The sequence below is a fragment of the Bos indicus genome, chromosome 18, assembly GCF_029378745.1.
Source record: "Bos indicus isolate NIAB-ARS_2022 breed Sahiwal x Tharparkar chromosome 18, NIAB-ARS_B.indTharparkar_mat_pri_1.0, whole genome shotgun sequence".
Taxonomy (NCBI): domain Eukaryota; kingdom Metazoa; phylum Chordata; class Mammalia; order Artiodactyla; family Bovidae; genus Bos; species Bos indicus.
The window spans coordinates 8936439-8963914 of NC_091777.1; the positions used below are offsets into that span (position 1 = coordinate 8936439).

Sequence of the window (27476 nt, forward strand, 5' to 3'; positions counted from 1 at the left end):
ATGTTCCATTGTATATATGGACCACGTCTTCTTTATCCATGCATCCGTCTGTCGACGGTTGTTTCCATATCTTGGTTATTGTGACTAGCGCTGCTATGAACATAGGGGTGCATGTATCTTTTTGGATTAGTTTTGTCTGGATATATGCTCAGGAGTGGGATTGCTAGATCATATGATAATTCTATTTTTAGTTTTTTGAGGAACCTCCATACTGTTTTCCACAGTGGCTGTGCCAACTTACATTCCCACCAACAGCGTAGGAGGGTTCCCATCTCTCCATGCCCTCTCCAGCATTTGTTATTTGTTGACTTTTAAATAATGGCCATTCTGACTGGTGTGAGGTGGTACCTCATTGTAGTTTTGATTTGCATTTCTCTGTTAAAAAGGTGTTGAGCATATTTTCATGTGCCTGTTGGCCATCTGTATGTCTTCTTTGGAGAAATGTCTATTTAGGTCTCCTGCCTATTTTTTGAGAAGCCCAAATTAAAACTACAGTAACAGAGGTTTTTCCAAGCAGCCCTCGATTTGAATAGGAGACTCCTACAACTCAATAGCAAAAAACAAGCAAACAAAACCCAAAGAACCAGCTTTAAAAATGGCCAAAACATGACAGCAATAATAAATCCATAAGAAAATTTTGAAGGTGATGGGTATTTATTGCCTTGAATGCGCTGACAGTTTCATGGGTGTATGCAGAAGTCCAAATTCATCAGATTGTGCACTTTGATTGTGTGCAGGTTTTTTTTTTTTTTTTTTGTATACTAATTATACCTCAATAAAGCTGGGAAAAAATGGGGTGTGGGGGTCTGACCACTCTCACGCAGAAGCTTCTATGTCGGGCCTGACCCTGACCAGGTCTGGAAGCCAGTTCTGGGTGGTACTTCCTCTCAGAGTCCTGCCACCCAGCAGCTGAGACTCGGCTTGTCCCCAGGGGACATGCACTTCTTTGAACAATATCAGGAAACGAAGCCAAACTCAAAGCCTCTCAGGGGTTTTCGGCTGTTTTTGGCTGTGGGGGTGGAGGGAGGAGGCTGGCAAGGCTCTGGGGCAGGGCAGTGGGCCTTGGCCTGGCCACTGTGGCCACTGGCAGGGCGAGGAGGGCCAGGTTCAGAAGACCTACTCTCTAATCATGATTATTATGTGAGCAACTGCTACTTTATTGAAGGCTGTGTTGTGCTAAGCTGTGTTAGCCATTCATTCTTTAAACAGCCTTCTAAGGTAGGTTATTTTCTTTTTCAATAGCTTTATTAAGACATAATTCATATCACATACGGTTCACCCATCTAAAGCCTACAGTTCAGTGGCCTTTAGTATCTTCACAGAGCTGTTCAGCCATTGTCACAATCTATTTTAGAATATTTTCATCCCTCCACAGAGAAACCCTATACCCCTTCCAAGACCCCCCATGTTCCCCTCAGTCCCAGGCAACTACTAATCTACTTTCCATCCCTACAGGTTGCCTGTTCTCAGTATCCCAAAAGTAGGTTGAATGATGGGGAAATTGAAGGTTCAGAGAGGGTAACTGACCAGCTTAAGGTCACACAGCTAAGGAAGTGGCCTTGGAATTTGAACCCAGATCTCCATGTCCTCCAAATCCACACTTTCTCACTGCAGCATGGGCCTTTTTCTTCTTCCTTCCAATAACAATACTGAAAATAGTCAATCCTGATGGCTGAACTGTTTTGGCTGTTTTATCGCTTTGTTGTCTCATTTGATCCTTCTAATCACCCCTGGGAGGTAGGTACAGTTATTATACCCATTTTTGCAGAGAGGGAAACTGAGGCACAGGGTTGGGGGTGCTAATGGTCCCATACACCATGGCTGCTAGCACATGGAAAAGGGTTATGAAGAAAAACACGATCATCCTTGAGGACTGGTGGGGGACAGAATAGCAAGTCCAGACAATGCTGATTAAAACACAGTTTTCTTTCAGATTATTCCCTCCCTCCGCCTTCTTTCTTTTTATATGAAAAGGAAAAGAAAGTTCCCTCCACCCTTTGAGGTCACTTCCTGACCCATTTGTGAATCTAAGCGGAGTGGTTACACGCGCACTTCTCCCCGCCTGCATTCCTCCTAGTAATGCCGGGGATGGGTCACAGGCCTGTGCGCCCACGGGCTCCAGCACCAGACAGACTCGGGTTCAAACTCTGCTTCCATCGCCCCCCACGCCCCCATTTAATGCCCTTGAGCCCTAGAATAGCTAACTTGTGATGGGGACTTTCCACCACATGTATATCTGAATATACAGGGTGGCTTCTCCCCCCACCCCTTATGCCTTGGAGAAGAAATGTCATTTTGTATTTGAGCCTTCCCAGAACCAGGGCTACTATCTCAGTGACTTTATTCTGAACAAACGAGTTGCAGAAAAAGAGGCGACGTGGAGCCCCAAACACTCCCATTCATCGCATTGGATTCCTTTAGCTGTGCACCTGAAAAAGTGAAAACCGTGAAAAAGAGGAAAAGCAATTAAAAATATGAAAAAAATCAAACTGCTATCTCAAACACAACAGACATTTTAACTCCAAAAATGCTGTAGGCTCACAAGAAAAGTAAGCTGAAGTAGGTGCTCCGTGTTCTTCTTTCTTGCTTGATTCCCGGGGACCAGGGAGATCTCCAATCAGCACCTGTCTGGACCGAGAAGAGGAGCCAGGGCTTCCCACAGTGGTTTCCAAAGCCAATTGCCTTTAGTTTCATCTGATCAGCAAGAAATTTAACATGGTCCACTACACACATGGACTTTGTAATAATAAATTCTACACGTACGCGGTTGTACCACTGTATCATGTACATGAGGTAACAGGTACCAAAATAGAAACGATAAAAAGGATTGATGGAAATATAAACTGAAGTTCTTAAAAAAAAAAAGCAAAGAAATTTAACCCAGATTTATCATTCCTGGGGAGGTGGTCCCATGGTTTCAAGTGGTTTCAAGGATTTCTTTAAAAAGCCGTGCAATAAGTGATCTATAGGAAAGAGCAAGTGTACACCCCTGGGCTAGGAGCAGTGACAAATGAGTCCAGCTTGCCTAAAGTCAGCACACGAGCCCTGTGGCTTTAGATATCATACTGAAAATATGCCAGAGCAACATTCATAGATTTTTAAAAAATGCTGTAAGTCAAGTGGCTCAGGAGTAGAACCTGACGTGTCCTGACAGCTCTATAGGTGATAAAAAGGCTGGCTCTCGTCACAACGGACACGTCCAAGATGCATATGAAAGGTCTGAATGAAACAGCTCCGTGAAACAGGAAAGAGGAAAAGAGCGATATTTCTCAAAGAATATGTTACATCATACAATATGCGACTTGAAATAGGCTTGGTGTAGCTCAATAAACCAACTAAATCCCATCACTAGGCACTTGACGGTGTCATCTATATGCTCAGAAGTTTATAGAGTGAGCCATAAAAGAATCTCTCCTTGGGAAAACGAGAGGTCAGCTCTCTTGGTATTCCACGTTCCCTAGAACAAACTTTTGGGACTTTGATCCTGTCTGACAGATGAGGAAGCTGAGCTTAGGGTATTTGTGGTTTGCACCATGTAGTAAGAGGCGGTCAGACACCTGCGCAGACTCAGTGACGATCTCACAGTAGGACCATCAACTGCCAATTCACGGGGATTACAGGGCAGCGTATTGAATGCATGTGTGCAGTAAGCACACGTGTGCAGTAAGCGCTCCATAAATGCTGGTCCCTCTGGACGTTCTCGCTCCACCTTGCAAGAGACCTGGGGCAGGCAGGTGGATTCCCCTCCCGCTGCCTCAGTTTCTTCCTCCGCCCGCGGAGGCGCGGTCCCGAGGCTGGCCCGCCCTCGGGGAGGGAGCACGCGGCGCCCTGGGTGCTCTGAGCAGTGGGCGGCGCTGGGCCCGCCTCGGGGCCGGGGGTGGGGCGGGCCGGGGCGCAGGGGGCGGCCCCGGAGGAGTCACGTGGCGCGCGGCCGCGGCCGAAGGAGAAGTAGCAGCGCCCGCGTCGGAGGGCGTGCGCGGCAGGGAGTGCCCGGAGCCTGGACAGCGGGCGGCTGCGCGCGGGACCCGGAGCCCGGACCCGCGGCGGAGGCGCGGCCAGGTGAGTGGCCGGGTCGGGCGGGGGCGCCCGGGGGACGTGCGCCCGGGGGACGCGCTCCCGGAAAGCCGCGTCCAGGGCGGGGGTCCTGCGTGGGACTCAGCTGGCGCGGGCAGGGGTGGGGCACGCCGCCCGGCCCCCCGCTCGCTGTGCCCAGCGTCCGGGCGGGGACGGCCACTTCCTCACCCCTGACCGGCGCCACTCCGTCGGTTGATGCCCCGGGGCAGCCCGGCTTTGAATGGGAACCGGAGGAAGCGGCGCGGCTTGCGGTCGGGGGTTCGCGCCAGCGCCTGAGTTCTAGGCTCCGGTGGCCCTGGGGGTCCCGCGTGGAGTCGGGCGTGTTTCCTGGCCACCTCTGTGCCCACGGCTTGTGGACTCCAGGCGCCGGCCGGCCCCTGGCACTTCCTCGCACTACACAGGTGGTTGCGGCTGGGTGGGTGGCGAGCGATACCAAGGAAGGCGCAGCCCCTTGCTCTGAGAGATTGGAGAGTTTTCGGGGGATCCAGGGTTCCCTGTCCTGCCCCACAGTGGTGTGCATAAGTATGTTTGTGCGACTGTGCGTTTTCCTGGTTATGTTGTGGAATCGTGGAGAGGTGGTTACCCCCACAGCAGAAGAATTCGAGGGAAAGACGAGCGGGGTGTGCACTCATGGGGAGGGGGTGTTGGCAGCTGGATTCCAGAGGGGGCCTGGGATGGCTCTTCTAGCACCCTGATCTTGAACTAGAGTAAGAAAGTGTGGGCTGGGCGGGTGGGGGTGACTCGCACGGGAAACAGGTGGCCTTGTCAGTCAACGTAATTAGAATTTCGGTTCCAGCTGTGTAACCTTGGGCACGTCGAAGACTCTCTGAGCCCCACTTTCTTCCCCTGGATACTTGGGCCACCCAGGCCTGCATCCCGGGGCTATATGCAGAGTTGGGGCTCATCTGCCACTTCTTGACCCTCTGGTTAAGGGCCCTGCGTGGGGGCCCTGGCCAACATCCGCAGCTACAGGCTTGCAGGCAGTCTTGAGTCCCTGGCCATCCCAGGCAGTTCTTTTTATTAGAGACGAATGCCGAGTGTGCACCACTGCAGGGTTCCCTGATGCTCAAATTGCCTAATGATGCTCACCCCCTTCCCCCCAAGCTTGTGAAACTCCTTTGGAGGAGGCAAAGCCAGGACCCCCATAAATGGCCCTTGGGCTGAGTGGAATTGGTGGAAAATTGAAAATGAGAAAACTTTTGAAACTGTGTCTTCACTTAGAAAACACTAAAAACTCAAAGCAGAAAAGCTCATCCATTATGTTAGCACTTAAATCAGTCGTAAGCTGATGGTCAGACCCTTTACCTTCTCCCACTCTCCAAAAATAACCATTCCTCCTAGGTTTATAAGCAGACAGCCTTTAAAAAAAAATCATTAAACAATTAATTTATTTTAATTGAAGGCTAATTACAATATTGTAGTGGTTTTTGCCATACATTGACATGAATCCGCCACAGTTGTATATGTGTCCCCCATCCTGAACCCCCCTCCCACCTCCCTCCCCATCCCATCCCTCAAGGTCATCCCAGTGCATTGGCCCTGAGCGCCCTGTCTCATGCATTGAACCTGGACTGATGATCTATTTCACATATGGCAAAAGACAGCCTTTTTAAACATGTAATAATATTTATTAGTTTATAACTGTTTTTCATCTGCCTCACAAATCTTTCCAGATCACAGTACTTGTAAATCTTCCTCCTCCTTTTCAGTAGCTACTGAACATTCTTTAATGTGGGCTTCCCTGGTGGAGAAGGAAATGGCAACCCACTCCAGTATTCTTGCCTGGAAAATCCCATGGACGGAGGAGCCCGATAGGCTACAGTCATGGTCGCAAAGAGTGGGACACGACTGAGCGATTTCACTTCACTTCACTTCACTTCCCGGGTGGCTCAGTGGTAAAGAATCTGCCTGCCAATTCAGGAGACATGAGTTTGATCCCTGGATCAAGAGGATCCTCAGGAGATGGAAATGGCAACCCACTCTAGTATTACTGTCTGTGAAATCCCATGGACAGGGGAGCCTGGTGGGCTACAGCTTGTGGGGTCGTAAGAGTCGGATGTGACTGAGCAGCTAAACAACAATTCTTTAACATGTGTGTCCCGTCATGTAAGGGATACCGCACCCCCCCAACCCATTCATGAGCAGCTGAATTGTTTCCTGTTCTTTCCTCTTACAGATAATTTTGTGCATTTTTCTGCACAATGCTGGATCAAAGCAGATGCATGTTTTACGTTTTAATAGATGCTCGCAGGTTGCCCCCCCCAAAAAAAGTGCAACTAAGGCACACCCGTACGTGCCATGGCTGACCCTGCTGAGTTCCTCCAGTGAGAATATGAGTAACCCTGTTTCTGCAGGTGGGTGTGACATGCAGTGGTAACACCCCTCCTGCCCTCAGAGGGGCTGTCCTCTCTCAGGGATGCGACTGTGCCAGGTGTCCAAGAGAATTGACTTGTGGGATTTTGTATGAAATCCTGCCCTGCTCTGACGTGTGCAGAGAGCCTTAAAGAGAAGAAAACTCTCCTGTTTCCTGGTTCTGGGTCCTTGCATTATTTTTTTTTTAATCTTTATTGTAATATAGTTGACTTAAAATGTGTTAGTTTCTGCTGTACAGCAAAATGGATCAGTTATATATATACACATGTGTTATGTGTGCTCAGTCGCTTCCGTTGTCTCGACTCTGCCATCCTATGGACTGTAGCCTGCCAGTCTCCTCTGTTCACGGGATTTTCCATGGCAAGAACACTGGAGTGGGTTGCCATGTCCTCCTCCAGGGGATCTCCCCGACCCAGGGATCAAAGCCATGTCTCCTGCCTTGCAGGCTGATTCTTTACAGTTGAGCCACTGAGGAAGCCCATATATATATACATATATTTACTCTTTTTTAGATTCTTTCCCATAGAGGTCATTACAGAGTGTTCAGTAGAGTTCCCTGAGCTATCCGGTAGGTCCTTATTAGTTACCTCCTCTATGTATAGTAGTGGGCATGTGTCAATACCAGTCTCAATCTATGCTCCCCTTTCGCCCAGGAACCATAAGTTTTCTACATCTGTGACTCTTTATTTGCTTTGTAGATGACTTCATTTGTCCCTTATTCCACATAAAAACGATGTCATATGATAATTTGTCTTTCCCAGAAGTTTATTTCAAAGAGGAGAACATGAAAAGTAGGATCTTATTAAATCTCGGCCTCATTTGTGTTTAACACCGTAAGTCATTTTATAAAATTACCCAGGGAGGATGAGAAACAGGAACAAGAAAGGGATTTCAAGCCTATTTCATTTTTTTTTTTTTTGAAAGCAGAAGCAAAATAGAAGTTGCCGGTGATGGCTAGTGCCCTCCTCCGGGGTCAAGGCCTTGGAGACCTTGTCTTAGTTGCTGAAGCGTTGAACCCTGAAAGCCCGAGTTGGGAGCTGGTGGACTTTAGTGGTTGACTCCAGGGATCTTGTGGCCGTAAGGATGCTTTCCTGGTTCTTAGAGAAGGACATGAGAGACTTGATGTTTATGGTTGAGCCAGTCCACTGGCTTCTGAATGGGGAGTGACCAGAATCCTGGGAAGGTTAGTGCAGGGCCCTCCCAGAGTCAGAAAGGACCGAGGGTCGTGCTTCCAGGTCGGCTGGCTTACGTGGCGGTGTTGTGAGAGGTGGTATGTTTCCTATTTGCGCCCTGCTGCACCTGGGAGTGGGGAACTCGAGAGCATTGTCCTGCTTCTGACACTTTGCAGCTGTGTGACCTTGGACGAGTCCTTTGATATCTCTGAGCAGTTAGTTACTATCTGACCAGATTGTGAATTCTAGAAGGGGGTTGCTGAAGGAGCAGGGCCATGGGGTTCCCATCCTGATGTTGCCACATGTCTCCATGACCTTGATCACGTGATTTCACCTCTCAGGCCTTGAGTTTGCAGCGCCAGTATTTCTGAGATAAATGAGATGAATCTGATACGGCAGGTGCAGGCACCCGGGAGGGCCAATGAACAGCAGGTTTTCCAGGGCGGAGACCGGCCTCAGGCCCCTTGCTCATCCCCTGACCTGGAATAGGGGGTGGTGAGGCGGGAGGCTCGGATCAGGCAGGGTTCCTGCACATCCTTGGCCCCTGGGCTTTTGTTTTAGCCAGTTCCTTCGACTAGAGCACCGTCCCCTTCCGCTTCATCTCTTTTAAAGATTGGATTCAGATCTGTCTTCCCCTAGAAGCTTCCTCTGAGCACTGTTAAGTTCCCAGCCTCACCTTAGACTCAGCTGGGGACCCCGTCCTGCTGCTCCCTTGAGACCCCCACGTCTCTGCTTCTGCAGAATCATGGAGCTGGCGTTTCCTGATGGGTGGAGAGCAGGTGTAATTCGTGACTTTATTGCTGGGCTGTCAGCACACCTGGGAGGTGCCCCGGCTGTGGGTGGAGGGTAAAGGGGGCAAAGGACAGGGCCCGGGCCCGGGCCTCACCCCTCGTTTGCGTGCGAGTCCGCTGTCCATGCCTGTCGTGGAGGTGACCCTTGGTTAATGCTTTGATCAGCTGGCCGATTAATATCATCGGAGGCCCTGCTAGATGCTGTTTGTGTTGTTGTTCAGTCGCTCGGTCGTGTCCAACTCTCTGTGACTCTGTGGACTGCAGCACGCCAGGCATCCCTGTCCTTCACCATCTCCCGGAGTTGGCTCAAACTCGTGTCCATTGAGTTGGTAATGCCGTCCAAGTTCTTATCCTCTGTCATCCCCTTCTCCTTCTGTCCTCAATCTTTCCCAGCATCAGGGTCTTTTCCAGTGACTTGGCTCTGTGCATCAGGTGGTCAGAGTATTGGGAGCTTCGGCATCAGTCCTCCCAGTGAATATTCAGGGTTGATTTCCTATAGGATTGACTGGGGGCTGTACAAACATTGTGGGGTCTAGTCCATCCAGAGCCCCTCGAGGGTGGTGTTATTCCCATTATACAGCTGGAACAGCTGAGGCCCTGATTTGGAGCAGCTTGGCACAGAGGCTGTGGGGAGGCCCAGGCAGCCCTGGCTGAACACCCAGCTTCTCTGCGAAGTAAGAACTGTGGGAGCCTAAAGGGGTTTGGAGGTGGGGACGAGATAAGAAAGATACAGGGATAGAGATGCAGGTGTAGAGAATGGCTGTGGGCACGGGGGAGGAAGGGCAGGGTGGGACGCCCTGAGAAAGCGATGCTGACACGTACACTCCCTACCACGCGTGGAATGAAGAGCTCGTGGGGCACTGCTGCGGGGCACAGGGAGCTGAGCTCGTGCTGACCTCCAGGGGTGGGGTGGGCTAGGGGGTGGGAGGGAGGTCCTAAAGGGAACGGATACATGGAATATGCACACGTGTGCCTTCTCAGTCGTGTCTGACTGTGCGACCCCATGGACTGCAGCCTGCCAGGCTCCTCTGTCCATGGGATTTCCCAGGCAAGAATACCGGAGTGGTTTGCCACCTCCTTCTCCAGTGTGTGGTACACGCATAGCTGATTCACTTTGTTGTACAGCAGAAGCTTACACAACATTGTAAAACAACGATACTCCAATATATATATATATATATATATATATATGAAGACTGAGTGGGAAAGGGGGAGAAAAGATACAGGAAACGGTGGACAGTAACAGGAGCTAAGCCTGACCTGTGTCCTCCCCGTTGGCAGGTGGAATCTTATCCACTGCACCACCAGGGAAGTCCCACTCTTGTTTTGTTTTTTTTTAATTCATTAATTTTTAATCGGAGGATAATTGCTGTATAATACCGTGTTGGTTTCGGCCACACATCAACATGAATCAGCCGCAGGTGTGCCTACGGCCCCTTTCACTCTTCTTCTTAAAGCATCCTTTTGATTCCTGGTCTCAGAGTTCACTCCAGGGTCTGGGGTGGGAGCAGGCGGCCAGAGTGACCCACGTGTATAAGACCCCTGGAGGGAGCAGGGAAGCAGGGAGACCCACTGCTTTCTGGGTTTGCTGGTGGGCTAGATGTGGGCGTAAGAGGAGCCAGACAAGGGAGGCTCTGAGATCTGGGAAGCTGTGACTGTTCAGGAGGATGAGGGGTCACCAGGGACACCCCCGGAAGCCGAGCCGCACACCAGGTGCTGCGCTGGTGGCTTCCTGACTGTCCCGGTCAGAGTCGGGCTCCCAGGGGTCACGCGGCCTGCCCAGGGCCACACGGTCAGCGGGAGCCTACACGCGGGGCTGCCGGGCCCTGCTGTTTTCTGCCCTTTCTGCTCCATTTCCATGCAGAGGTCTCCACGGACCCATTTGGAAGGTTTTTCTCTATTCCCAGCTCCACTCGGGAAGTAAAGGGGTGGTTCGAAGTCTCTGGGTGGGTGTCGGGGTTGGGGACAGGAGCCAGCCTGGGCTTCTTTGGCTATTCAAATATTCTACAGCATAAAGCTGCGTGGGGAGGGAGAGGTGGCGGCCAGGTTGGGGTGATTTGGTTATTCAAAGCCGGGATAACGGTTGGGTCACAGAGATCAAGGGCTCCACCCACACCTTGCTTCCATTTAAACGTCTGAGCGGCTGGTGAGCCCCCCTGCCACCAGCGCCTTCTCCCCAAGCTCATCCTGATGGGCATGAGACAGGTTTTGGCTTCTGAAGCTTCCTCCTGTTAACCGAAGCCCGCTCAGTTAACTGAAACCAGTTCCCCCTTGCTTCCTCCCTCCAGCCTCCTTGTTCACCCGCTTCCTCCTCGCCTCCCCCACTGGGCAGCAGACGACGGCGAGCACCATGGCCAACGTGGACACCCTCCCGGAGTATGAGAAGAGTCAGATCAAGCGGGCCCTGGAGCTGGGCACCGTCATGACCGTGTTCAGCTTCCGCAAGTCCACCCCGGAGCGGAGGACCGTCCAGGTGATCATGGAGACGCGGCAGGTGGCCTGGAGCAAGACGGCCGACAAGATCGAGGGCTTCCGTGAGTACCTCTCGCCTCCCCGCCCGGGCAGTGGGCCCTGCAGCCGTCGTTGGTTCGACACCTTCTTCTGAAAAGGAAAAGTGGCGTCGCTTTGTCTGGGTCTCTGATGGGGTTTGGGGCAGGTGGGGGATGTCGGCCAGGAAAGCCCTGGTGAAGGAGCGGAAGCGTGCGTGGGCCAGCTTGGAAATGACCTCTAGACAGCTCTCCTGGGCTGCTGGGGGCTGAGCGCACCATCTCACGGCATCGGGGACTGTTCGGTCTGCGTTGATGGTCAAGCCGTGTGCCCTCTTGAAGGCTCACTGGCCAGAGCTTGTGGAGTCATCGCTTGGTAGCCAGATGTGTGTTTTAGTGCAGACAGCAGAGCTAGAGGCCTGTGCTTTACTCCATGTGGACAGAGCACATCGCTGAGTGTGTGGAGCCCTCCAGTGAAGCTCTGCTCCGAGTGGAGGCGGCTTCTTTTTTCCTCCCCCCTTACGTTGGGCAGTGGGTTCAGATCCTCAAGTTCCTAAGCCCCCTTTTTCACTCAGAGTCCAGAGACTTAAGCAATGTACAGTTGCAGAGACTTGCTTAAATGAGTTTTTATTGACTTCTTTTAAATTGAGAAATTAAAGCATACACTTGGGGGAAAATCAGACAATTCATAAATGAATGTCTGTCTTCCCCAGTCCCACCCCAGGCTCCAGAGGCCAGCTCCTGCCCAGGTTCTGTGGTCTTCTAGATGTATTCTGTGCTTGCGTGATGTGTGTGTGTTGTTTTTTTACACAAATAAGTACCTACTGCACATACTTCTGCACTTCGATTTCTTTTTTAAATTTAATAGTTTTCTTTAAAACATTTTTTACTTACTTCTTTATTTTTGGCTGTGCTGGGTCTTCGTTGCTGCCTGGACCTTTCTTTGGCTGTGGCGAGCTGGGGCCACTCTCTACTGTGGTGTGCAGGCTTCTCCTTGCAGTGGTTTCTCTTGCTGTGGATCTCAGGCTCTGGGGCGCGGGCTTCAGTAGCTGTGGCCCCCCGGCTCTAGAGCAGAGGCTGTATAGGTATGGTGCACGGGCTTAGTTGCTCTGAGGCACGTGGGATCTTCCTGGATCAGAGATTAAATCTGTTTCTCCTGCACCGGCAGGCAGATTCTTTACCACTGAGCTGCCAGGGGAAGCCCCCTGGTAGTTAACCATTGAGGTGGTTTCTTATCAGCATATTGATCTGCCTTTTCCTTTCATCGCCACATAGCATTCTGGCTACAGTGTGACAGTTTAACCCCTAGAGATGGACGCTTTGGGTTTTTCCAGTCTTTTGCTATTAGCTGTACATGGATCCTTCTCTTCTTTTGCTAGCAGATTTATGGAGATACAATTCACATACCTTATAATTCATCCATTCACAGATTGGTATACTCCCAGGTATGTGCAGCCACCACAGTTTTTAGAACGTTTCATCACCCCTAAATGAAGCCCTGTATCCTGCAGCCATCCATCTGGCCCTCCTCCACCTCTCCTGCCCTAAGCAGCCTCTCATCTCCTTTCCATTGCCCTGTTCTGGACACTTCCTATGGAAGGAATCACACAGTGTGTGGCCTTCTGCGACTGGCTTCTTTCACTTAACAGAGCGTTTCCCACGTTTTCACGATCCATCCGTGTTGTGTGTGTCTCAGGACTTCATTCCTTTACGTGGCCGGGTAATATTCCGTTCTACAAATATTCCACAGTTTGTTGACCCGTTCATCTGCTGATGGAAATTTGGGTTGTTTGCTCTTTTTGGCGGGTATGAATCCTGCCGCTGTGAGCTTTCGTGAATGAATTTTTGTGCGGCTGTGTGTTTTCGTTTCTCCTGGGTGTGTGCCCAGGGGTAGGGCTGCCCCTCAGCCAATGCAGGAACTTTGTTTGATCATTTTAGGAACCCCCCAGACTGCTTCCCAAGTGGCCGCACTATTTTACATTTCCACCAGCTGTGTGTGGGGGTCACCTTTGCATTATTCTTTCATGCACGCAGGTTGCGTTTATCTGAAGGATAGCATCCTCCATGTGTAATTTCTGAGTTAGAGGGCACGAGTTATTTTTAACTTTAAAGGACGGTTGGATCACATCCCGTAGAAGCTCCTGAGGTGGTGGGGGCCCCTGTAGTTCTCCACATCTCCTCCCACACTGCCATGGGGTTCTGAACTTGGCGGTTCACAGGTGGACTCTGATAGTGTGACATGGCTCTTTGGTTTCTTTTATCATGAGCGAGACTAAATAGCTTCCCAAAAGGTTTCTCCTGACTCTGGAGCCAAGATGACCTTCAACAGCACTGAGCCAGAGGGCCTGCTTTGACAGTGCCCGGCCTTCCCCCTGATTTTGTTTACATTGGCCTCAGACCTCCCAGGTGGCTCAGAGACCTGTGGCAGCTGGGGCGGGGGCGGGGGCCTGCAGGGGCAGGACAGGCCCAACGGTAAACACAGGTGCCCCCCCGCACTGAGAGCGGATGGCCGGCCCGTGTCGGCCAGCTGGCCGAGCGCCAGAAGCACCTGGTGAGGGGCATTTGAAGGTGTGCAGGCCTCTGGAGCTTTCTCCTGACGGTCCTGATGGTTGTGAGACAGGGTTTTGCTTCCTGAAATCCACACCCTATGGTTCTCCCTGGTTACCCCTAGGAGCAGTTCCTCCTCCTCCTTGGGGTGGCCAAGGATGACTGTCATTCACCAGGGTGGTTGGGATTCAGTATTTTAATGAGCTTCCCAGGTGATCCTCATAGCTAGCCAAGTTTGGTAGGTACTGCTCTAGCAACTCCCTCCTCCCACTCACTCGCCGTCCTCCCACCCGCCCGTCCTCCCACCCGCCCGTCCTCCCACTCCCCGTCCTCCTACTCCCCGTCCTCCCACCCGCCCGTCCTCCCACCCCTCCACCCTCCCCTCCTTCCAGCCTTCCTTCTTTCCTTCACCGGTAGCTTCCCTCCCTCCTTGCATCTATCCACATTTGAATGCCTGCTCTGCCAGGCACTATTCTAGGTGCTGGAGATAACGGCAGTCATTGAGTTAGACCCCAGTCCTCACAGAGCTGCACTATTGGATTAGGTACAGACAGCGTGGAGCCTGACCCCAGCAGGGTTTGATGAGATAGGCCACGTGAGCGTAGGCACGTTCCATCCCCTGCTGAGATCCGGTTCTCCTGTCTGCAGAATGGGGACGATATTGCTGTCCACGCACAGGGTCACCGCTGCGAATGAACAGATGAGTCGCTGGATCAGAAGGCTGAGCACGGGGCGCAGCCCTGGACCGGTGCGAACTGCTGCTTTTGTTTTTGCCGTTGTTGTGGGTGACGAGCGGCGGCCAGCCTGTCCGGGGCAGCAGAGTCTTGCTTAGGTGTTTGGACTTTCTCCGGAGAGCAGTAGGGCTCCACTGAAGGGTTTTCAGCCGAGGGGTGGTGTGAACACCTTTGTGTTTTTGAACTGCACTGGCGAGCCTATGTGAGATGGCTGTGTCGTGTTTGTAAAGTGACACAGAAGCCGATTTGGGGGTAAATTGCTTTAAAAAGGTGCTCTCCTGACCACCTAGAGAGAACAGGCCTTTGAGCCCTGGACGGGGCCACTCAGCACCTCATTTCCAGCCTCTTGATATAGAGGTGGTGTCCTGGGGGCCCCAGCTATAGTGTTGCCTTAGGGGTCTGAGTCAGCAGGAGCCTGCAGGTTACTGTGGGGTCTGCAGAAGACAGCACCCGTGTGTGGCTCTGGGGTCATTGGAGGTGGCCTCTGGCCTCTGGACAGGTGTCACAGCCTCCTGTGTGGGCCTGGGTGAAGGCAGACGCCCACGGGTCTCACTGTGCACAGCAGGGAGTGGTTCTCAGCCGGGTGATCCCGTCCCACCCACGCGGGGGCATTCGGCAATGCCTGGAGATACTTTTAGTCCTGGTTATTTGGAGGGGGTTGCTTCTGGCATCTAGCAGGTTGAGGCCAGGGGTACTACTAAACATCTTACAATGCATAGGACAGCCCCCACCTCAAATAATTATCCAGTATAGAATTATAAGTATAGAAACCCTGGCCTGGGGACTCCCCTTGTGGTCCGGTGGCTAAGACTCTGCACCTCAATGCGGGGGTTGTCGTTGTTTAGTTGCTAAGCTGTGTCCAGCTCCTTTGCAAGCCTGTGGACTGTAGCCCACCAGGCTCCTCTGTCCTTGGGATTTTCCAGGCAAGAATACTCGAGTGGATCGCCATTTCCTTCTTCGGGGATCTCCCCAACCCAGGGATCAAACCCACATCTCCTGAGTCTCCTGCGTTGGCAGGCAAATTCTTTACCACTAAGCCACCTGAGAAGCACAATTCCTGGTCAGGGAACTATATCCCGCATGCCACGACTAAGCCCTGGCACAGCCATGTAAAATTAAAAAAAAAATGTTAAAAAGGAAGAAGAAAAAGTGTATTTCTTCCTGAAAAATTAAAAAACTTTGGTCTGAAGTCATGTGTTTGCTTTGCTTAGAACCGTAAAATGTCACACATTCCCCCTTGGACCGTGTCATGACAGAGCTGTTCCGTGTGCAGTGCCACGCCCATATTTGCCATCATACCCGGCCCCCCAGTTTTGCTAAGAGAGAGGAGGAAGGGATGGGGTCCCTGTCCTGGAGGAAACAGGTGAAATCCCACAGATAGAGGAGCCTGGTGAGCTTTAGTCCATGGGGTGGCAAAAGAGTCAGACACGACTTAGTGACTGAACATCAGCAACAACAGCTGGGTGGTTCTTCTCTCTGTGGCCTGGACTGAGGTGGTACTTGGCTGGCATGTCCCCTGGTCTGGAAGTTTCCAGAATCTTTGCTCCTGTGTCTGGTGCTGTGGTGATGATGGCCGGTAGCCCAGGCTCAGCTGAAAATGTTGGCTGAGCACCTACTGCGTGGCAGTCCCAGGGTCATCGGGCTACTTACACGGTGCCTGGTATCCCCCCGGGATGTGTGTTCCAGGAGTCACAGGGCTTCTTGTGACCTAGCCTGAGAAAGTCACTTGTTCAGGTCCGCGGGGCCAGCTCAGGTTCAAAGAATGGGGAATCTCCTCTTGGAGAAGATGAGACCTGCCCAGGTGGGGAGAAAGTTGACAGCAGCCACCTTGGTGCCAAACGACCACGAGGACACCTGGACTCTGGGTCCAGGCTCATAGTTCAGATCCCCGCTCCACCACCTCCTAGGAGCTGTGTGATCTGAGGCAGGTTTGCTTGACCTGTCTGTGCCTCAGTTTCTCTGTTGGTCAAGTGAGATGACAGTCAATGAGATAAGGGTGAGAAGCAAGTGGATTTTATTTAAGTATGTTTTTGTATGTATTTATATATTTTATCTGTATATAAAAGGTGCATATTTTAAACAGTAGGACTCCCAAGGCCTGGCTTCTGACAAAGAAGATGAACTTCAGCCGGACACTCACGTCTTGGCCATCATTCTCCTGTTGACTTTCCGAGGCCGCTGGGCAGGATGGTGCACTGGGTTCCCTCCTGTGTGGGCCTCCTGCCAATCTCTGGGTGTGGGGCGGGAGCTTGTGCTGGAAGTCCTGCCTCTGGTTTTTCTTTCCCTCCGGGCGCTAGGGGAACAGACTCCAACTAGAAGGGAGTCCGCCAGAGCACCTTCCTGAGGTGAGCTTTGGGGTCCGCTGGCACCTTGTCCGCTTGGGAGCGTGGCCTGGGACGTATCCTGGGAGCCACAGTGGTGCCGCCTGCCCGCGGGGTGTGGACGGGGCTGGTTGTGTGATGAGCCAGCTGTGAGGCGTGGACCATGTCCATCTGACTGGATGGGCGCTGTTCTCAGGCTTTCACTTCTGCGTGTGCACATTTTCTCTATCTGCTTATTTTCGGCAAGTGGTGGCTGTCTGTGAGTGAGGGGTGCTCACAAACAGGGGCTGTTCTGCTTCCCTAGTATTAGGCTCTTGGCTTGCCTGCCTAATAATAAGTGCATGATGACGATGGTGATGATGTTGTTGGTGATGAGGGCCGCCTCTGAGTGCTCTCCGTGTCCTAGTCTCTGTGTGGATACATCACGCGTCACTGCTCTTTAAATCCTCACAGTGACCCTGTGAGCAGGAACCATACCCACTTTATTTATGAGGAAACTGAGTCCTGGGAGACTCGGTGACATGCCCAAGGCCACATGGCCAGGCAGGGGCAGCGCCCCAGTTTGCTTTCGTTCTACCTGCCTTTTGGAGTCTCGTGTCTTCTGTTCTGCGTTGCCTTCTCCTCCTGTGTGATCTCAGAGATGTCTGAGTTCTGTATGGGGTAGTGGGGCACCCTGCTGTGGACCGAAGGAGGATGGCCTCACTCAGCCTTTGTTACAGCAAGAGGGAAGGCACTGATTCCTTCTTCTCACAGAGGACGTGCCCTGCCCGGTGCTGAGATGCCAAGGGGAGGACACTTGAGAGGTGCCTGGCTAGCTGGAAGCCAGACGTGCCTGCTGGAGCCCCCACGGTGGGGACGAGTGTGGACCCAACGCGGGCACTGAAATGGGCTCGTCCTCTATCTAGCCTTCCTCTGAGATCCATCTTTGAGGTACTTATCCATTTAAAAAAAGAGTATTTGGCAAAGTTCTTATTTTAACAATGTGTTTTTGAAACTGGAGCAGGTGTTGTTTCACCGGCATTTTCCATCCACAAAATCCATTGTCTGAAAGTGGTCCCCGAGCTCCATCAGTCAAGTGTCCCATCAGAAATAAGGTTCAGCCAGTACTCCCAGTGTATTACAAAGCAGTGGTTATAGGTCCTTGTTGATGTAGTGTCGTATTAATCTCAACCTCCTAATTTATCCCTACCCTCTTTTTGCCCTTTGATAGCCATAGCTTGTCTTCGGTGTCAGTGACTCTGCTTATAAATAAGTTCATTTGTATCATTGTTTTGACTCCACAGATAAAGGATAGCGTATGATACTTGTCTTTCTCTGTCTCACTTCACTTAGTATGATCATCTCTAGCTCCATCCATGTTGCTGCAAATGCCATTCAGTTCAGTCCAGTTGCTCAGCCATGTCCAACTCTTTGGGACCCCATGAACTGCATGCAGCACACCAGGCTTCCCTGTCCATCACCAACTCCCAGAGCATGCTCAAACTCACATCCATTGAGTTGGTGATACCATCCAACCATCTCATCCTCTGTCATCCCCTTCTCCTCCTGCCTACAATCTTTCCCAGCATCAGGGTCTTTTCTTTGAGTCAGTTCTTCGCATCAGGTAGCCAAAGTATTGGAGTTCAGCTTCACCATCAGTCCTTCCAATGAATATTCAGGACTGATTTCCTTTAGGATGGACTGGTTGGATCTCCTTGGAGTCCAAGGAGCTCTCAAGAGTCTTCTCCAACACCTCAGTTCCAAAGCATCAATTCTCTGGCACTAAGCTTTCTTTATAGTCCAACTCTCACATCCATACATGACTAATGGAAAAACCATAGCTTTGACTAGACAGACCTTTGTTGGCAAAGTAATGTCTTTGCTTTTTAATATGCTGTCTAGGTTGCTCATCAGAGAAGGCAATGGCACCCCACTCCAGTACTCTTGCCTGGAAAATCCCTTGGACGGAGGAGCCTGGTGGGCTGCAGTCCGTGGGGTCACTAAGAGTCGAACATGACTGAGTGACTTCACTTTCACTTTTCACTTTCATGCACTGGAGAAGGAAATGGCAACCCACTCCAGTGTTCTTGCCTGGAGAATCCCAGGGACAGGGGAGCCTGGTGGGTTGCCATCTATGGTGTTGCACAGAGTCGGACACGACTAAAGCGACTTAGCAGCAACTTAGCAGCAGCAGGTTGCTCATAACTTTTCTTCCAAGGAGCAAGCATCTTTTAATTTCATGGCTGCAGTCACCATCTGCAGTGATTTTGGAGCCCAAGAAAATAAAGTCTCTCACTGTTTCCATTGTTTCACCATCTATTTGCAAATGGCATTATTCCATTCTTTTTTATGACTGAGTAGTATTCCAGTGTATATGTGTGTTTGTGTGTGTGTGTTTGTGTAGGGGAATTAAAGGATTAAATGAAATAATTAAAGAATTAAATAAAATAATCCCTATAATCTGCTCTCAGTCACACAGAGGAGACAGGTGCTCAAGTAGTCACTGCTCTCGCCAGCATCAGACATAAAGGGAAATGGCGTTGTGGGAAGGATGAGGTGGACTGTGAGAGTGTCCGTTCACATAATGAAATCGTTGTTTTCCTGCATCCGCATGGGTCGTCCTGCTCCCCTTCCCAGGTACCAGTTGTCCACGTGGAGCCTGCTGGTGTGAGGAACAGAACTGGTGTTCTTTTCCCTGACACTGATACAGACCTACCTGTCTGCCATTCAGCTGAGGAATTGGTTTCTGTGACCATTCAAGCATTGTCTTCTGTCCTGGGTGATGATCACTTGACATCCTTAGAATTCATCCCTTTGTTGTTATTTTTTAAAAATGTATTTGGCCATGCTGTGTGGCATATGGGATCTTAGATCCTTGACCAGAAATCACACCCGTCCCCTCGCATTGGCGGCTCAGAGCCTAACCGCTGGACCACCAGGGAAGTCCCTGGTCCCTTCTTTGACTTAGCAAACACTCAGAGGGTTGGGGTGTGTCGCATATGAGCCTTGTCACTGGGGACGCCGGGTGAGTGGGACGGTGGGGTCCCCTGGTCCCTTCTTTGACTTAGCAAACACTCAGAGGGTTGGGGTGTGTCGCATATGAGCCTTGTCACTGGGGACGCCGGGTGAGTGGGACGGTGGGGTCCCCTGGTCCCTTCTTTGACTTAGCAAACACTCAGAGGGTTGGGGTGTGTCGCGTATGAGCCTTGTCACTGGGGACGCCGGGTGAGTGGGACGGTGGGGTCCCCTGGTCCCTTCTTTGACTTAGCAAACACTCAGAGGGTTGGGATGTGTCGCATATGAGCCTTGTCACTGGGGACGCCGGGTGAGTGGGACGGTGGGGTCCCCTGGTCCCTTCTTTGACTTAGCAAACACTCAGAGGGTTGGGGTGTGTCGCGTATGAGCCTTGTCACTGGGGACGCCGGGTGAGTGGGACGGTGGGGTCCCCTGGTCCCTTCTTTGACTTAGCAAACACTCAGAGGATTGGGGTGTGTCGCGTATGAGCCTTGTCACTGGGGACGCCGGGTGAGTGGGACGGTGGGGCCCCCGGTCCCTTCTTTGACTTAGCAAACACTCAGAGGATTGGGGTGTGTCGGATATGAGCCTTGTCACTGGGGACGCCGGGTGAGTGGGACGGTGGGGCCCCTGGTCCCGTCTTTGACTTAGCAAACACTCAGAGGGTTGGGGTGTGTTGCGTATGAGCCTTGTCACTGGGGACGCCGGGTGAGTGGGACGGTGGGGTCCCCTGGTCCCTTCTTTGACTTAGCAAACACTCAGAGGATTGGGGTGTGTCGCATATGAGCCTTGTCACTGGGGACGCCGGGTGAGTGGTACGGTGGGGCCCCAGAGGAGCTTACGGTGTCGCAGGAAAGACAGAAGAGGCCAGACTAAGCATTCAGGACTGTGTGGGATGCCAGGGAAGGAAGAAGCAGAGCGCATGACAGAGTAACCAGCAAAGAGCCCAGTGTTAGGAGTCAGGCCTCAGGGAAGCATGTCCATGGAGGTGACGTTTGAGCTGAGACTTGAAAGTGATAAGGGAGCCGTGGGAAGCTCTGGCCGGGGCCTGGGGGGAGCATTCCTGGCTGAGGGCACAGCACTGAAGCTTCCATATTCGTCTGGGTAGACGAATGGCAGTGACAAATGTCTTCTTTAAAATTACTTTTTAAATTTATTTTTAATTGCAGGATAATTGCTTTACAATATTGTGTTGGGTACTGCCATACATCAGCGTGAATCAGCCACATGTGTCCCCTGCCTCTTGGACCTCCCGCCCCATCCCGCCCTCTCGGTTGTCACAGAACCCTGGTTTCAGCTCCCCGAGTCACACAGCAAATCCCCACCGTCTGTCTGTCTCACGCCCTGTGGTGTGCATGTGTGCCTCTGCCGTGCTCTCCGCTCATCCCAGCCTGTCCTTCCCCTCGGCCCACAGGGCAGTTCACCGCATCTGTGTCTCTGTCACTGGCTGCACACAGGTGCATCAGTACCACCTCCCTAGACTCCGTTTGTGTGTTACTACATGACATTTCTCTTTCTCTTTCTGCCTTGCTGCACTTTGTATAATAGGCTCTAGGTTTGTCCACCTCGTTGGGACTGACTCAAGTGCATTCGTTTTTCTAGCTGAGTAACATTCCATTGTGTATATGTACATAATTTCTTTATCGTCTCAACTGTTGATGGACATCTGGGTTGCTTCCATGTCCCAGCTATTGTACATAGTGCTGCAGCAGACGTTGGGGTGCATGTGTCTTTTTCAGTTATGGTTTCCTCAGGGCATGTGCCCAGTAGTGGGATTGCCCATTCAGGTATGACCTAAATCAAATCCCTCATGATTATACAGTGGAAGTGAGAAATAGATTTAAGGGTCTAGATCTGATGGACAGAGTGCCTGATGAACTATGGAATGAGGTTCATGATATTGTTCAGGAGACAGGGATCAAGACCATCCCCCTGGGAAAAAAATGCAAAAAAGCAAAATGGCTGTCTGGGAAGGCCTTACAAATAGCTGTGAAAAGAAGAGAAGTGAAAAGCAAAGGAGAAAAGGAAAGATATAAGCATCTGAATGCAGAATTCCAAAGAATAGCAAGAAGAGATAAGAAAGCCTTCTTCAGTGATCAATGCAAAGAAATAGAGGAAAACAACAGAATGGGAAAGACTAGAGATCTCTTCAAGAAAATCAGAGATACCAAAGGAACATTTCATGCAAAGATGGGCTCGATAAAGGACAGAAATGGTATGGACCTAACAGAAGCAGAAGATATTAAGAAGAGATGGCAAGAATACACAGAACTGTACAAAAAGATCTTCATGACCCAGATAATCACGATGGTGTGATCACTGACCTAGAGCCAGACATCCTGGAATGTGAAGTCAAGTGGTCCTTAGAAAGCATCACTATGAACAAAGCTAGTGGAGGTGATGGAATTCCAGTTGAGCTATTTCAGATCCTGAAAGATGATGCTGTGAAAGTGCTGCATTCAATATGCCAGCAAATTTGGAAAACTCAGCAGTGGCCACAGGACTGGAAAAGATCAGTTTTCATTCCAATCCCAAAGAAAGGCAATGCCAAAGAATGCTCAAAGTACCACACAATTGCACTCATCTCACACGCTAGTAAAGTAATGCTCAAAATTCTCCAAGCCAGGCTTCAGCAATACGTGAACCGTGAACTTCCTGATGTTCAACCTGGTTTTAGAAAAGGCAGAGGAACCAGAGATCAAATTGCCAACATCCGCTGGATCATGAAAAAAGCAAGAGAGTTCCAGAAAAGCATCTATTTCTGTTTTATTGACTATGCCAAAGGCTTTGACTGTGTGGATCACAATAAACTGTGGAAAATTCTGAAAGAGATGGGAATACCAGACCACCTCATCTGCCTCTTGAGAAACCTATATGCAGGTCAGGAAGCAACAGTTAGAACTGGACATGGAACAACAGACTGGTTCCAAATAGGAAAAGGAGTTCGTCAAGGCTGTATGTTGTCACCCTGTTTATTTAACTTATATGCAGAGTACATCATGAGAAACGCTGGGCTGGAAGAAACACAAGCTGGAATCAAGATTGCCGGGAGAAATATCAATAACGTCAGATATGGAGATGACACCACCCTTATGGCAGAAAGTGAAGAGGAACTCAAAAGCCTCTTGATGAAAGTGAAAGTGGAGAGTGCAAAAGTTGGCTTAAAGCTCAACATTCAGAAAACGAAGATCATGGCATCCAGTCCCATCACTTCATGGGAAATAGATGGGGAAACAGTGGAAACAGTGTCAGACTTTATTTTTCTGGGCTCCAAACTCACTGCAGATGGTGACTGCAGCCATGAAATTAAAAGACGCTTGCTCCTTGGAAGGAAAGTTATGACCAACCTAGATAGCATATTCAAAAGCAGAGACACTACTTTGCCAACAAAGGTTCGTCTAGTCAAAGCTATGGTTTTTCCTGTGGTCATGTATGGATGTGAGAGTTGGACTGTGAAGAAGGCTGAGCGCTGAAGAATTGATGCTTTTGAACTGTGGTGTTGGAGAAGACTCTTGAGAGTCCCTTGGACTGCAAGGAGATCCAACCAGTCCATTCTGAAGGAGATCAGCCCTGGGATTTCTTTGGAAGGAATGAAGGTAAAGCTGAAACTCCAGTACTTTGGCCACCTCATGAGAAGAGTTGACTCATTGGAAAAGACTCTGATGCTGGGAGGGATTGGGGGCAGGAGGAGAAGGAGACGACAGAGGATGAGATGGCTGGATGGCATCACTGACTCGATGGACATGAGTCTGGGTGAACTCCAGGAGTTGGTGATGGACAGGGAGGCCTGGCGTGCTGCAATTCATGGGTCACAGAGTCGGACACGACTGAGCGACAGATCTGATCTGATCTGATCTGATGGTAGCTTTATTCCTTGTTTTTTAAAGTAATCTCCATACTGTTATCCATAGTGGCTGTATCAACTTGCATTCCCACCAACAGTGGGAGAGCATTCCCTGTTCTCCACACCCTCTCCAGCGTTATTGTTTGTAGACGTTTTGATGATGGCCATTCTGACTGGTGTGAAGTGGTACCTCGCTGTAGCTTTGATTTGCATTTCTCTGATAATGAGCGATGTTGTGCATCTTTTCATGTGTGTCTTAGCCGTCTGTGTGTCTTCTTTGGGGAAATGACTCTTTAGGTCTTCTGCCCACTTTGTGATTGGGTTGTTTGTTTTTCTGGTATTGAGTTGCATGAGCTGCTTGTATAGACAAATGCCTTCCTGATATAAATGTTTCACTCAAGTCGTGATCTAGTGGGATTGGGGGTCTTGTGACACCACCATCCCCTAAGGCGTCTGAGGCCACTGCAGGACCCTCTCTGTGCGGCCAGCATGTGGGGTAAGAGGAAGAGTGGAGGATGGCTTAGGACATTCTAGGGGGTCAGGCCTGGAAACAGTGTGCCTCTTCCCTCCCGCCTTCCGTTGACCAGAACTTAGCACAGGACTGGCTGCAGAGGAGGCTGGGAAATGTGGTCTGTTGTGTGCCAGGCAGGATGGACATGGGCGTGGTGGGCGTCACCCAGGCTCTTCACGGCCCCTCATTTTGGAGGATGCAGACGTGGCTGTAGCCCCACAGATGGCTCAAGAGTAGAATGATTGTAGGAATTTAGGGACTCCTGCAGGAATTCAAGGGGAGTGCAGAGCCTTTGCACTGAGCCTCCTGGGAACGGGAGGTGGTGGCATTGAGGTCTCTCCCATCCCGTTGTGGTGGAAACCGCTGTGGTCATGACGTCTACCTGTACAGACGGGCCTCGTTAGCCCTCTTAGGTTTCCTTGGAGCCGCAGTTAGACCGTCCCCAGCAAAGCCCTCCACCTTGACTCTGTCGCCCCATCAGCAAAGGCTTAGGTTTCCCAGCCTCCCAGTGATGGATGCCCGAGCGAGGCCTCCAAAGGCTGGGTCTTCTGAGCCAGCGCATGAGGCTTGGCTGCCTCTGAGAACAGTGTCCTCTCCAATCAGCTTCGATGTGGAGGCTGGATTAGGTGGGTCTCCTGCTGGAGAACACAGTCTGGCTTCTTCAGTGCTTCTGGGTGGAGGTGGGTCCCTGTTATGGGTGGACTGTGTCTCCCTTCCAAATTCAGGTGGTGAGGCCCTAACCCCCAGGCCCTCTGAATGTGGCCTTATTTGGAGATCTGGTCAGTGCAGAGGTGATTAACCAAGATGAGGTCTACTGGCACAGAGTGGGCCGCTAATCCCATGCGACTGGTGTCCTTGTACAAAGAGGACAGGACTCCCCTGTTGCTCCAGTGGTTGAGGGTCCGCCTGCCAGTCCAGGGGACAGGGGTCTGATGCCTGGTCTAGGAAAAGCCACACGCTGTGGGGCTACTGAGCCCGTGCACCACAACGACCGAGCCCGCCCTCTGGAGCCCACGAGCCGTAACTCCTGAAGCTCTGGAGCCTGTGCGTCTTGTCAAGAGAAGCCTCCACAGTGAGAAGCCCACTCATCACATCAAAGAGTAGCCCCCACTCCCCAAAACTAGAGAAAGACATCATGTAGCAATGAAGACCTAGCACTACTACTACTACTACTGCTAAGTCGCTTCAGGCGTGTCCGACTCTGTGCGACCCCATAGACGGCAGCCCACCAGGCTCCCCCGTCCCTGGGATTCTCCAGGCAAGAACACCGGAGTGGGTTGCCATTTCCTTCTCCAGTGCACGAAAGTGAAAAGTGAAAGTGAAGTCGCTCAGTCGTGTCCGACTCTTCGAGACCCCATGGACTGCAGCCCACCAGGCTCCTCCGTCCATGGGATTTTCCAGGCAAGAGTACTGGAGTGGGGTGCCATTGCCTTCTCCGGAAGACCTAGCACAGGCATAAGTAAATAATTTAAGAGGATGTACACACAATATTAAAAAAAAAAATTAAGATCATGGCATCCAGTTCCATCACTTGATGGCAAACAGAAGGGGAAACAGTGGAAATAGTGAAAGACTTTATTTTCTTAGGCTCTAAAATCACTGCGGATGATGGCTGCAGCCATGAAATTAAAAGACACTTGCTCCTTGGAAGAAAAGCTATGACAAACCTAGACAGCGTATTAAAAAGCTGAGAGATATCACTTTGCCAACAAAGGTCCGTACAGTCAAAGCTACGGTTTTTCCAGTGGCCATGTATGAATGTGAGAGTGAGTGAGGGAGTGAAGTCACTCAGTTGTGTCCGACTCTTTGTGACCCCATGGACTGTAGCCTACCAGGCTCCTCTGTCCATGGGGTTTTTCAGGCAAGAATACTGGAGTGGGTTGCCATTTCCTTCTCCAGTGATTGTGAGAATTGGACCATAAAGAAGGCTGAGAGCTGAAGAATTGGTGCTTTTGAACTGTGGTGTTGGAGAATACTTGAGAGTCCCTTGCTGCAAGGAGATCAATCCAGTAAATCCTAAAGGAAGTCAACCCTGAATGTTCATTGGAAGGACTGATGCTGAAGCTCTAATACTTTGGCCACCTGATGTGAAGAGCTGACTCATTGGAAAAGACCCTGATGCTGGGAAAGACTGAGGGCAGAAGTGAACAAGAGAGGATGAGATGGTTGGATGGCATCATGGACTCAATGGAAATGAGTCCATTGAGGATTGCTGGCATCACCAGAAGCCAGAAGGAAACTGGGGAGTTGTTTCCCTGTCACAGCCACAGAAGGAGCCACCCCTGCTAACTCCTTGATCCGAGCTGTGAGACAGTCCGTTCCTGTTGTGGAAGACAGTACGTTTTTGGTTGGGGCCATTTTGCTGCAGCAGCTGTAGCACGCCAACACGCTGCCCTTTAAGGGGCCCAAGGGACGGGAAGAGTGGTAAGCTTGGCAATTGATGTGTCCACGTGGCCGCAGAAACCATGGACAAGCTGGACTTTGTTGGAATTTAAGAGCCCTCACTTTCTATTCCAAGTGTCATCTTATTTCCCGGCTGTGAGGGTGTGAGAGGCAGCATTGTATCCTGGTTAACTGCGGGGACTGGAGCGCCTCCTTGGGCTTGAATCCTGACCCTGTGGCTTGGGCCGGAGACTTCCCACTCTGTGCCTCAGCTTCCTCACCTGTAAAATGGGGAGAACGAGAGCGCCCAGCTTCGACGGTCTTCAGGAGGATCAGATGAGCTCCTGAAGGTGAAGCACTTAGAAAGGTCGGAAAGGGGAGTGCCCCGTGTGCTTTGCTCTTGTTGTCAGTGGCTCACGCATCTTCCTCATCTCTTGGGGGCATGTCCCTTGAAGTCTGTCCTGCAAGTCACCAGCCCCCAGCCCCACCCCAGAGGACGCTGCACATGTCTGGTTAGTTGTGGTCCATCCAGTTCTCCCACACACACCCTGGGAGTGTGGCCGGGATTCTCTTTCCCTCTGGGTTGTTGGGGATCTCAGTGTCCCCGCCAGAAGTCCATCTGGCTGTTGGAGAGGAGAGGACAGGAGGAGGGGGCAGCTGGGCTGTGGACATATCTGCTCTGAGAAGCCCGAGGCCGCCCCGGGAGCGGCTGAGGGCAGGGCCAAGCCCTGGGAAGGCAGATCCCGGATCTCTTATGCATGTCAGACTAGGAGAGGGAGCTGTTAGAAGCCATCCTCTGCTGAATCCTTCAGGAAAGACCCTCCTGCTGCCACACCTCGGTCTAGCTTAGCTGTAAGTGAACATTTTTGCATGTTGGGCTGATGAAGTAACATGTCTTTTTTTCATCTTGGGAGAGACCTAAGCACTGTGCACGTTGGAGTTGAAGCCAGAAATCTTGGTATCGACTGTCCTTGCCCCCCCGCAATGCCTGGCCCTGGAGCCAGGCCCCCGGTGGCTGTCATCCCAGGCAGTGAGCTCCCAGAGGCAGGGACCCATTGATTCTGCCCACCAGGAGGAGTCCCACTCCTGGGCCACACCTGACCTGTCATTGGTGCTTCCCAGAGATCGGTCAGCTGGTGAGCCAGGAAAAGGCCCTGGCTACCGGAGATCAGCCCTGGGATTTCTTTGGAAGGAATGATGCTAACGCTGAAGCTCCAGTACTTTGGCCACCTCATGCGAAGAGTTGA

At 51.2% G+C, this 27476-nt stretch overlaps 1 protein-coding gene across 1 annotated transcript in view; it reads left to right on the forward strand.

Moving 5' to 3' along the window:
• Positions 1-3936: 3936 nt before the first annotated feature.
• Positions 3937-27476, forward strand: part of PLCG2 (phospholipase C gamma 2) — a 157785-nt gene continuing 134245 nt past the window's right edge. The window contains exons 1-2 of the mRNA XM_019979736.2: positions 3937-4059; positions 10699-10944. Coding sequence (XP_019835295.2) covers positions 10761-10944 — 184 coding nt within the window. The 5' untranslated portion in view covers positions 3937-4059; positions 10699-10760. The remainder of the gene's footprint in view (positions 4060-10698; positions 10945-27476) is intronic.